The sequence below is a fragment of the Nothobranchius furzeri genome, chromosome 13 (genome assembly GCF_043380555.1).
Source record: "Nothobranchius furzeri strain GRZ-AD chromosome 13, NfurGRZ-RIMD1, whole genome shotgun sequence".
Taxonomy (NCBI): domain Eukaryota; kingdom Metazoa; phylum Chordata; class Actinopteri; order Cyprinodontiformes; family Nothobranchiidae; genus Nothobranchius; species Nothobranchius furzeri.
In genome coordinates this window covers 28,908,836-28,921,172 of record NC_091753.1, presented here as the reverse complement: position 1 = coordinate 28,921,172, position 12,337 = coordinate 28,908,836, and the positions used below count along the sequence as shown (strand labels likewise).

Below are 12,337 nucleotides of genomic sequence, written 5' to 3'. Positions count from 1 at the left end.
ACACACACACACACACACGCACACACACACACACACACACACACACACACAAACACACACACACACACACACACACACACACACACACACACATTGCATCTCTTCAAGGAAGAGGAGACCTCTAACCACTGCCCACATGCAACTGCCATTACTCTTCCATTCAGTGACACCGTATCCACTAAAGAATGTTTATTCTCCAAATGCTTAAAACACCACAGTAAATATCATACAACCCAAGTTTAAAATGGGAAAAATTGGTTTTCTGTCATTTAAAAAAATAAATTGATGAAACACGCTGGTGGACACCGGCAGTTAGGGATGCTATCGAGCTGAAGAAATAGTCCTATCAGGTCTTTTGGGCCTGTGGAACTCCAGAGGCAGCTGATGGGTACCAGCAGTCCAAGCGGAACGTGGCTCGGGTGGTCGCCAAGGCAAAAACCCAGGCATGGGAGGAGTTCGGTGAGACCATCGAGCAAGACTTCCATACGGCTTCCAGGAGATTCTAGTCCACCATCCGGCGCCTCAGGGGGGAAATGCAGTGCGCTACCAAAACTATCTATAGTGGGGACTGTGTGCTGCTGACCTATACACAGGACGTTGTGGATCGATGGGCAGAATACTTTGAAGACCTCCTCAATTCCACCGACATGTCTTCCAGTGAGGAAGCAGAGTCTGGGGACTTTGGGTTGGCTTCTCAAATCTCTGGTGCTGAGGTCACTGAGGTGGTTAAAAAGCTCCTCTGTGGCAAGGCTCCAGGGGTGGATGAGATCCGCCCGGAGTTCCTTAAGGCTCTGGATGTTGTGGGGCCGTGTTGGCTGGCGCGGCTCTGCAATACCGCGTGGAAATCGGGGGCAGTCCCACTGGACTGGCAGACTGGGGTAGTAGGACCCTTATTTAAAAAGGGGGACAGCAGGGTGTGTTCCAACTACAGGGGGATCACACTCCTGAGCCTTCCTGGTAAGGTCTATTCAGTGGTTCTGGAGAGAAGAGTCCATCGGATTGTTGAACCTCAGATTCAGGAGCAGCAATGTGGTTTTCGTCCTTACCGTGGAACACTGGTCCAGCTCTACACCCTTAGGGGGATCCTGGAGGGTGTGTGGGAATTTGCCCAACCAGTCTACATGCGTTTTGTGGATTTGGAGAAGAGGTTTGACCGCGTCCCTCGGGGGGCCCTGTGGGGGGTACTCCGGGAGTATGGGGTACTAGGCCCTCTGATACGGGCTGTTAGGTCCCTGTATGACCAGTGTCAGAGCTTGGTCCACATTGCCGGCAGTAAGTCGGGCTCGTTCCAAGTGAGAGTTGGACTCCGCCAAGGCGGCCCTTTGTCACCGATTCTGTTCGTAACCTTTATGGACAGGATTTCTAGGTGCAGCCAAGGTTTGGAGGGCATCCGTTTTGGTGGCCTGAGGATCAGGTCTCTGCTTTTTGCAGATGATGTGGTCCTGTTGGCTTCATCAGAATGTGATCTTCAGCTTTCGCTGGAGCGATTTGCAGCCGAGTGTGAAGCAGCTGGGATGAGAATCAGCTCCTCTAAATCTGAGACCATGGTCTTGATTCGGAAAAGGGTTGAATGCCTTCTCCGGGTCAGGGATGAGGTCCTGCCCCAAGTGGAGGATTTTAAGTATCTTGGGGTCTTGTTCACGAGTGAGGGAAAACTGGAGCGTGAGATCGATAGGCGGATTGGTGCTGCATCTGCAGTGATGCGGGCGTTGTACCGGTCTGTCGTGGTGAAGAGAGAGCTGAGTCAGAAGGCGAAGCTCTCGATTTACCGGTCGATCTACGTTCCTACCCTCACCTATGGTCACGAGCTTTGGGTAGTGACCGAAAGAACGAGATCACGGATACAAGCGGCCAAAATGATTTTTCTCCTAAGAGTCTCTCACCTGGCCAGGGAATGCCTTGGGATTCCCCTGGAGGAACTGGCCCAAGTGGCTGGGGAGAGGGAAGTCTGGGCCTCTCGCCTTAGGCTACTGTCCCCACGACCCGACTTCGGATAAGCGGATGAAAATGGATGGGTGGACGGAAATTGATGAAATGTCTAAGCTGCTTGCACACAAAAGTGATCCAATTATTATGGAAAATGTGATATTTCGTCACTCAGATTAGGAATACTCTCAGTTTAACACCATTTCAGCTCATTGTTGTGGTTAAAATTAACAATATTACAGTTTTTTTCGATTGCTAAAAAGCGTTTTTCAAAACTGTCCGTTTCTTTCAAAACTGCGTACACAAAACCCCAAACATCACACACAAATTGCCAAACCCTGTCATCCCTTTGCAAAATAACTCTACCATCAAATCTCGTAACATGTTCACAAAATGGAACCACTCATGCACCTGGGCAGCCCAAATGATTATATAGTTGACCAGCTGTGGGTTATCTATGTGATCAAGTTGGACAAGCACGTCGTACAGGCCGTTTACCAATTCCAGTAGCAGGACTGTGTTGTATGCCCCTAGGTGGGCATGTCGGTGTAGGATGCCATGATGGTTCATGGCCGCACACATAGTGACGTTGCCACCATGCAGGCCTGGGACCTTGATCATGGCCCGCTGGTCAATCACAAATAGCTCGCCAGACCCGAAGGTTTAGAGATTTTAATATTTGTGTGTTGTTGATTGGAGCTTGGAGAATTTATGTGAGAAGTGTGTGTAGACCTGAAAATTGTGTGCTGTGTTTTGACAGCAAGGTAATGTGAAATTGACATCAGAGTGTAAAAGAGGAAAATCAGAGTTCTAATATGATAAGGAAATCTTAAGTAGTGATAAATTGAGTCAAGTGATTGGGAACAGAAGTAGAGGTTGTGAAAATGATGTCTCATTTTTGCTTTTTGAGTTGTAGCAATCGAAAAAAAACTGTAATTAGTAAAGGCTGACTTTCAGTATAGTCTAGAAATCAAAATAAGGTCAAAAAAGAAAAGTCACTTCAAATCTCCTAAACAAATTCCAAATGTGCGCTCCTGAGAGGCCTCACTAACAGATGCAACCCGAAGTGGGTGGATTTGAATTGGTCTACGGCCAGTGAAAAGAACATTAACATGTGGTGCACCACCGGATATCATATCTCAAATGTATGCAATTCAAAAATGTTATGGTATTGCAAACATATAGAAAGTCTTTGCCCTACTGAATCAGAGCAGCCGGAGGCTAAATGTTGACTTTGACAGGTTTTTCACTGCAGCAGCTTAATGCACATCAGAAACTGTCAGTGAGAAATGTGGAGAAGGTCTCTGTTTTCCTAGCATTTCTCATTTTGTCCAATCACTAGTGCTTGTGCCAACACTGTTAAAAGAGGTTTCCTAGAGCCAATGTCTGAAGGCACAATCATGCAGATTATGATCTAGAGTTCAATGATGTAGAAAAGTTGTGACTAGTGACTATGTCTCATTACAGTTAGCTAAAACTCTACACAGATTGCTTTGGCGTGATGTATCTGATTATGGTAATGCTGGGAACATTGGATGCTTAAAGGAGCAATATGCAATAGTTCAGCAGTGAAAAATCACAAAAACAGTCTAATGTTTCAATCATGGAAAAAGGTTACATTACAGTTTTCACACTGAGCCGGCTTGGCGGTTGTCAGTTTTTCTCCTTTAAAAACAAAAGAAAGGGCATAGTAACTGTTTACAATCAGTGGTCCTGTGAGGCTGCACAGTCTGCACCGAGCTAACGCTGCAATGCCTAAATTTGTAATTCCACACCGACAGGAAAAAAGCTCCCAAGTTGTTTAAAGAACCAAAGCCAGTAAACAAGAGTGACCCAGAAGTGTTTTCTTGTACCCCTAAGAAGCCACAGCATATTTTTGTTTTGTTCTAATATTGAGTAAAAGGGTAGAGGCTAGCGTTGAGCTAACAATGGTAACAATGAATTATAAGTAAATAGCCAGCGTTAAAAAGATTTCAAGCAATTTTTTCAATAACCAACAATGTAATATTACAGTAAAATGTATGTATGAAGTGAATACTGAAAGAGTCAATCATTAAGTTTTACTTCCTTTAATGAGTCGTTAGGAACTATAGCAGCAAGACGGCAAACAGCAACACTTCCACTAACGCTAGAGGCATACCACCGTAATAACTGTAGTAAGTGCTCCCTACTGTAAAACATCCAAGAGTGCTAGCCCCAGACATGACAATGTATTTTTCTGCTTATCAACGTACTGTTTATGACTCGTCTTTGCTCATCATCTGGAAATCCTGGGGCAGATCCACAACTGGAAACAGCCATGAAAGACACGGAGCGGCAATGAAAAAGGAACTCTTTATTTAGAAAAGTGAGCTGCAGTGCCCAAATTTGGCCACAGGATGCCAATTCTCACACATTGCACCTTTTAACATAGAAGCATTATATATCATAAAGATGGTAAACAAGTGCTAGTGTTTCCATCATGAAAAATATATTTTATAGGCTATCAAAAGTTTTACAAATTCAAGCTGAAGAGCGTCATCGGAAGCCATCCGATGAGAAGAGGCATCTGTATCTAGCTTAGCGATATTTGCAAGTTCCTGGTGCATTTTGTGTCAAGTGTATTTTTTGTGTATTCGGATGCTTGCATTCACATGATATGTCCAGATGGTTGCTAAGTGCTGATTGTTCTATAGAACCTCAACTGTGGTCCTCAAATCTACATAGTGGAAGTGCTGAGAGTTTATACACTCCATTGTCTCAGCGGCAGCAGCTCTACCCTAGCTGTATCTTTCCATTGTGTCATAGACCTGCATTGTTTGTTACATTCAAAAGTGAATTGGTCTTCATTGCGGGTACGTCGACTCATGCATTGGTATGTTTTTATTTCTAAAGCTGTATGTGGATATTAGCCTTTTTATTTATCATGACTTTTATCAAGAAAGCAGAATCAGCTCAGCCTCCGCTCAAGTGAACTTTTGCAATTTGTTGTTCCTAAGGTTCGCACAGAGCTGGGAAAGACGGCTTTTAGCTTTGCTGCTCCATCTACATTGAATTCACTACAGAACAATCTAAAAATCAAGGATTTGGTTTCCTTGAGTAGATTTAAGACTCTGATTAAGTCATTGGAATCCAGACTATCAGTGTGTTCATGTTTTAATTGAGTTTATGTGGAAATGTATTTAAATGTGAATGTATTAATGTTGTAACTTGTGCTGCTGCTCTGTCTGTCTTGGCCAGGTCTCCCTTGCAAAAGAGATCTTGTATCTCAATGGGACCAACCTGGTTAAATAAAGGCAAAATAAAAAAATAAAAAATATAACTGATGGAGGTGCAGGAATGGTGTAGTGCCAATCGATTATATGGGCCATCAAAACAAACAAAGTAGTGTATCAACCCACACCAAACCATTCAGTGGAAATGAGGCATTAATGTCGAAACACCCTGACCAGAACCTCCCTGACCCACCCAAAACACATCTGGTTGTGAGTTTTTAAACCTTGGTGGAGGTGGGCTTTAAATCATCTGAGATGTGGGAATATGCAAAAAAAAAAAAAAAAAAAACCTGAATAGTGTACAACATTTGAAGCTGTGGATCTGCAACTTACTGTTGTTTTCCTGTGGAATAAATCCTGTTCCTGATTATACTGCAACTTTTCCTCTTTTTCAGCTTGCTTGGTTTGGTAGGTTTGATGTGTTTAAATATTAACATAAAATGATCCTCACTAGTATCTCTGAAATGGTCAGGACTTTCACATACTGCTGCTGAAAGCCTTCTATTGCACCCCTTCTTTGTCATTGGCCAAGCAGTGGTTCACACAACAGGCTAGATCATCTTAATTATACTCAACTTCCAGGTTTTCGGTTTTTCGTGTCCCCACAAGATGGCTCACAATATTAATTGGGTGCTTGTCCGGGATTGGACCCAGCATCTCTTGCACATTTGTTACTTGTAGTCGGACTTAGTTATTCTTTGGTCAAAAATCTTTTGCATCCTTAAAGTACGGTGCGTATTTTCCATGGTGATAGGGGGCAGTACACACCTAGATCATTGCAAGCAAACACTCTTTTCTGTTAGAGTAAGACCTAACCAATGGATGGCCATTAGGGTCAAATATCCCTGGAGGCGCAACCCCCAGCAAAATGAAAAGAATATCAGACTTCTTTTCATCATTGGCAACAAGTGAAGAGATAAGTGTGAAAGACAACGTTTCAGATTGGCGAAAGCTCTGTAAGCACTTGTTACAAATCAGTAAATGAGTTTTGTCCTCACGGGCTCACGTAGAAGGAAACGTTGCGTCTAATATGGTGTTGTCCAGGGGCCTAGACCTGCTCCCATGTATTTTAGACCCATTTTTATGGTTATATGTGACGAAGCAGCCAGTATTTTTCAACAGTTGGGCATCATTTAATTAATTTTCTACTTTTTGATGGATATTTCTAGAGATTAATGGTAAAAACTACACACTGGCTCTTTGAAGAGAAGTGGAAGCATTTCTGTTAAGTGAACTTGATGAGTGTGATCCATCTATCCTCATTTTGGAGATGATTTTAATGTGAAAAGTGCCTGAAAAGCTTAGTGTTACAATAAGGAGAGAGATTCATGTAAGCAGAAGCATGTGTGAGCAGAGAGGTTTCAACGTGTTCTCATACCGCTGAATAACACACACACACTCTCACGAGCTGGATGTGCAGCTAACGAGCCCGGTGTGCGGTTACGGCATAGAGTCAGACGGGCTCCACGCTCAGACTGATGGGAGTTCATGCAGGAGTCACTGCTTTTTCCTCTGTTCCTCTGCCTCATCTTCAGAAAGCAGCCTGTTACCGTTTGCTGTCGCTATCAAAGCAGTCACAGATTCACCTGAAGGGCTCCGTTCCAAACCCCAGGTATTGAGGAAGACAGGCACGCTCAAACACAAGTTCATGGTGGTCCCTGGAGTGTTTAAAGGGTTGTCACAATTACTACAGAGAAGTCTGTGATGTTTCTCAGCACTAAACAGAAAAATACACTATGAATGTGCTGTTTTTAGCCAAAATATTGTTTAATGTCTTTGTCTTCTTTTTTTGTAAAATTACGGCCACTTTACAAAAATGTATTAGAGTTATCAACAAATAAATAGTGCTGTGTGTTTGTGTTTGATCCAGTCCCAGCTATGATCACCTCCTACCCCAACACCACTCTGGCCACGCAGGGCGAGGAGAAGAGGATGAGCTGCATCGCCCACGGGGAAAAACCCATCATGGTGCGCTGGGAGAAAGAGGAGCGCATCATCAACCCCGAGACCAGCCGATACGTGGTTACTGTCAAAGAAGTGGCTGATGAAGTCATCTCTACTCTGGTGGTGAGTCGAAGATCTCAGTCTGACTGTAAATTAGACACACTGAGGCTTCACTCAGACAAAAATAAAGAGATGGAAAACACAAAGTATTAACCTTAACACGTGTAATTTGGTAAACTAGTGAAAAATTTCTCCAGTTTTTACTTTAACGTAATTGTGTTGTTTTTTTGGTGCTTTCTAAAAACACTGAGAGTGATCCATTTCTCTGTAGATCATGCCAACAGTTCGTGAGGACTCAGGATTCTTCTCCTGTCACGCCATCAACTCCTTCGGCGAGGACAGGGGCATCATACAGCTGACAGTGCAAGGTTTGCTTTCATCTCCCCTCAGACTCTGGAAGCGTGTTTTGACTAGTGGATATAGAATAAAAAACTCTGCCTGAGAAGGGGGAAAATCCCAGTCTTTGCTTTATTTTCTCATTTGTTGAAGGGGACAGATTATGTGAAACACCCTTAGCGCTGCCACGTAGGTCTCTCTATAAACACTCCACACATGAAAGAGAAAATCCATTTGTTTTCAGTCAGTGTTTGGTTTTAGGAATTATGTGGCTAAAACAAGATGTTTCAAAAAGTCCCTGTTTGTGATGTCACAGCAGGGAAATTAGGATAGAGCCACCTCTTACCTGTAAGACAGAGCTGCTGCTGGGGAGCTTCTCAGCATGTTTACCTTTCGCACCTATGCCACCTGATCATGTGGGTCCACCATAACAGACAGCAAAAGCATAGTAAACAGTGAGATAAACGAGTATTGAACAACAGGAAAAGTAGCGCCTGATGTTGTTGTTTTTTTTTTTTTGTTGTCGCTGTTGGTTTTGCAATGTTTAGCCTGGCGTCGGCTAGTTTAAGCACTATTCAGTTATCAGAAGAAGTAGAGCACCTAGGCGGGGCAACAGTGAATTACAGGAATAGTGAAGGGAGAGAAAAAAGTGGCGATTGAGGTAGTTTTCTTTTTGTCAACTTAGCCTGGTTTCTACTGGTTCAAGCCCAGTTTACTTGCAGGAAGAGTTAGTACACCTAGGTGGCGCTCATTGAGAACAGTATACGAAAGCTGCTGTGATGATTTCACCATTTTACTGTAAAATCAACTAAATAAAAATGATAAAAGGCTACAAACTGGTTTGTTTTGACAAAATTCAATGGAGTTTCAACATGTGTGAACGGTCTTTATACCGTCTGTAATGGCTAAGAGGGTGGTTCCATAAGCAGTGTGACATCACGTGCAAAATGTCATTGGCCGTGTTCGAGATAAGCCACTTCTACGCAGATTAGATCACCGGTGATCGGCGCGCTGTGCTTGCCGGTTAGATTTGTGTCCAACTTTACATTGACTTGCTCTGACGTCATGCATACGTAGGCAACGATAACCTCGTGAGATCAAGGCGGCCGCAGATTTTGGAGCAAGGCGCTGCAGTTGCTCTCCACCGGCTGCAAAACCTAGGCGATGACGGGAAACGCCTGGCTCTCACCTGATCTAAGATCTGATTGGTTCATATTTTGATCCAAACATCTGGTGGTAGAATGTGAGATGTTAGTTGGTCACATGTATTCTGCAAATCATGTTACTTTGATGATGACGACCATATAAGCCATAAAGAGAAATGTGATTTGTGTTTTTTTTTGTTACGTTTCCTATGAGCACACTAAACCTACAGCTGATAACCTTTACTTATTATTACAGTCATATCTCCATATACAATATATGATATCCACAAGCATGTGAGGATGTGTTTCTGCTGCTAACAGGCACCAGAATTTAAATAAAAAAATTAAACAAGTATGAACGCTACAGTAATGGGATATCTTCCTCCATCGTCACCTGCGAGCTACACGTGTAGGGAAATCTGTCTGACTGAAATGCCGGCTTTCAGCCACTCCCCCTGTTGCGTCCGTCTGCTCTCGTCTCTTTTCCAGGCGAGGCGCTGCTCAACTCGAACACGGCCAATGGCAGCAGGGAAGGGGTGGGCGTGACAGAACCCTGAAACGGCTCATGCTGGAAGATGCTTACATTTTCAAGAATAAAACAGCTGAAATCACTTTATGTAATTTTCTCCAAAGAACTTGATAAAAATGTTTGGTTTTAAATTTTAGACCTATTATAACTTAAGATAAATATGTCTCCTTTATTGCTATTGGTGACCTCTAGATCTGGATGATGCTCCATCTTTTAAATTTACTGACATGTTCACATCTCCTCAGAACCACCAGATCCTCCAGAGGTGGAGATCCGAGAGGTTAGAGATCGCACCATAGCTCTCCGTTGGACAATGGGGTTTGATGGCAACAGTCCCATCACTGGTTACGATATTGAGTGCAAGAACAAATCAGGTAAATTTGGGGAAAGAAACACGTGTAGTTTTTGCTTTTATGTGCTGGAAAAATCAAACAATTCTAATAATCTGTGGACCATTTTTATTCACCTAGCCTCATGGTTATCCGCCCAAGTGACCAAAGATGTGTCACAACAGCTCAACCAAGCCACTATCATCGACCTCCACCCTTCCTCCACGTACAACATCCGCATGGTTGCTAAGAACGTTATTGGCAACAGCAACCCCAGCAATGAGCTCACCATCACCACTGATGAAGCAGGTCAGTAGGATCCTCGTGAGCTTTGACACCAGTAGAACAGCATTTAAAAACAGATTCAGTCACACTCCATGTAACCAGATAAAGATTAGGTCTCAAAGTCAAAACATGGAGAACTAGATAAACAATTCACAACTTCTCATTTGTTTTATTTGTGAAAGAATGATCAAAAGAACAATTTCACCATCTCTACAATGTTCAAATATTCTGTTTTAGCCATAATTTATTAATTTAGCGCAATAGTAGCAATTCATTCTAAGACTTTGTCATGTTTTTAAAAGGATCCGTGAATAAATAATCATTTGGCGGTTATTTGGGAGTAATGCTAAGAATTAGGAAATGGATCAGTTCACCATTACTTTTAGTTAGCTCTGTTCATGTATCCTTAAATTGCTTATAATGACCCCAACTGGGCTTTTTTAGCACATTAAATTGCACAATCAGTCATTCTTATTGCTAAAATGAAGCAAGAAAGCTCTTATCTCCTTTCTCACATAATTTAAGAGGCAACTTGACAATTAAGTTATTTCTTATGAATATTCATTTGAGGTGAAAGCCTCAAAGAATTTACTTGAACCAGAACATGGAGGACAGCACATTCATAGCTTAATGGCACCATCTAGAGGACGTGTGTGACCTTAAACACAGATCCAAAAGTATTGGTCCTTTTGCAGCTCCTGATGGTCCTCCACAAGATGTCACCCTGGAGCCCACCTCCCCACAGAGCATCAAAGTCTCCTGGAAGGTACAGCTCCAACTTTGTGCCTGTTTGCATTTGTTTATTTATTTTTTGTTGTTGTTTAGTTATCGTTATGGAACTGTTGAAAAAGGACAACAAGGATCAAACCGCATGAAAGAATCTGAGCTCATCTGGTTTTATTTTTCCTGCAGCCTCCCCAGAAGCACCTGCAGAACGGCGTGATCCGTGGATACCAGGTGGGCTACAGGGAGTACAGCCCTGGTGGGAGCCACCAGTTCACTATCATCAGCGTGGACACGACGGGAGACACCACAGAGAGCATTGTCCTGGACAACTTGAAGAAGTTTACTCAGTACAGCGTGGTGGTCCAGGCTGCAAACAGAGCCGGAACCGGACCCTCTTCACAGCAGGTGGTCACCAAGACCCTGGAGGATGGTGAGCTTCTGTCTTTTAACCATTCAGTTGTATTTTTAATGAACTATACGGATGCAGCTCAATATATGGCATCACTTCTTATGAGATGTTTCTCTCTACTGGACATTGTTAGAACTGCAGCTTTCACAAAAACTGCAGTAGATGCTGCATCCCCAGTTCTCTCCTTCACTAGATGGATAAGTAGATTAAATTATTATTATAAATAAAGACAGACAGACAGACAGAGAGACAGAGAGAAAAAGGCTCTAGTAAGTGAGGAAACATGAACCAAAAGGGTAGAGAAACATTATGAACACATGTGATGAATAAAATCCTTTTTAATTAATAAAACAGAATCTCATGAAACAACATTTATTGTCATTTGAGAATGCTCTCAAGAGGCTCTATTTAAGCTCTAATCCAACACCTTGTGTCCTCACCTGTCTTTAATAGTGCCGTCTCGACCTCCTGAAAATGTCCTAGCAGTGGCAAAGTCCCCAGAAGTTATTTCTCTCTCCTGGATGCCTCTACCCAGAGAGGCTCTCAATGGAAACCTGCAGGGCTACAGGGTCATCTTCTGGGCCAATTTACCTGATGGAGGTATTACCAGTCAGACACACACACACACACACACACACACACACACACACACACACACACACACACACACACACACACACACACACACACACACACACACACACACACACACACACACACGAACAATGATCATGTGAAGAATTAATTGAACTTGCCTTTGATTAGCTACTTGGGTTGCACAGCTGGTAGCACCGTTGACGCAACAAGAAGGCTAAAGGTTTGAATCCCGGCTGTAGCCAATCTCCATGGAGTTAGCATAATCTCCTCATGTATGTGTGTTTACTGTGAGTGCATGTTAGATTTATCAGCGACTCCAAATTGTATCCTGGTGTGACTCAGTGTGTGTTTGGTGAATTGTCTCTGTGTGTCCCTGTGATGGACCAGGGTGTCCAAAGCCTATCACTCGATGACTGCTGGAGATGGACACCAGCCCCTATCCTAGTCAGGACGAATGCTTCGGATAATGGATGGTTGTTCAGCTGCTGCTTCCGTATGCATCCACCAGGGGAAGCTGTGGTTCCGTTAACTGACATACTGGTGCAATTTCAAAACCATCTCTGGTTTCAATGAGCTTAATGAGCTAGATCTGATGTTTAAGCCGTTTATGCCTCGTTACATAACACGGTGATTACTCTCTACAGCTGATAAAGGCACTGGAGGTTTTTTGGGGTTGTTGTTTCTCACACCATACGGCAGGGATCATGCAGACATGCTCATCTCCATCAATAATTCAAAAAGCAAAGGCCCCAGCGTGCTTTGATGAGTAAAAAAATGTTATGGGAAATAAAATTATA

At 43.1% G+C, this 12,337-nt stretch overlaps 1 protein-coding gene across 7 annotated transcripts in view; it reads left to right on the top strand.

The window, feature by feature from the left end:
* Window positions 1-12,337, top strand: part of dscamb (Down syndrome cell adhesion molecule b) — a 184,735-nt gene that overhangs the window by 151,206 nt on the left and 21,192 nt on the right. For all 7 annotated transcript variants that reach the window (XM_070543467.1, XM_015951843.3, XM_070543466.1 and 4 more), the window contains 7 exons: window positions 7,051-7,247; window positions 7,456-7,552; window positions 9,440-9,568; window positions 9,665-9,832; window positions 10,504-10,574; window positions 10,721-10,964; window positions 11,397-11,543. In XM_070543467.1, the coding sequence (XP_070399568.1) occupies window positions 7,051-7,247; window positions 7,456-7,552; window positions 9,440-9,568; window positions 9,665-9,832; window positions 10,504-10,574; window positions 10,721-10,964; window positions 11,397-11,543 (1,053 nt within the window). The remainder of the gene's footprint in view (window positions 1-7,050; window positions 7,248-7,455; window positions 7,553-9,439; window positions 9,569-9,664; window positions 9,833-10,503; window positions 10,575-10,720; window positions 10,965-11,396; window positions 11,544-12,337) is intronic.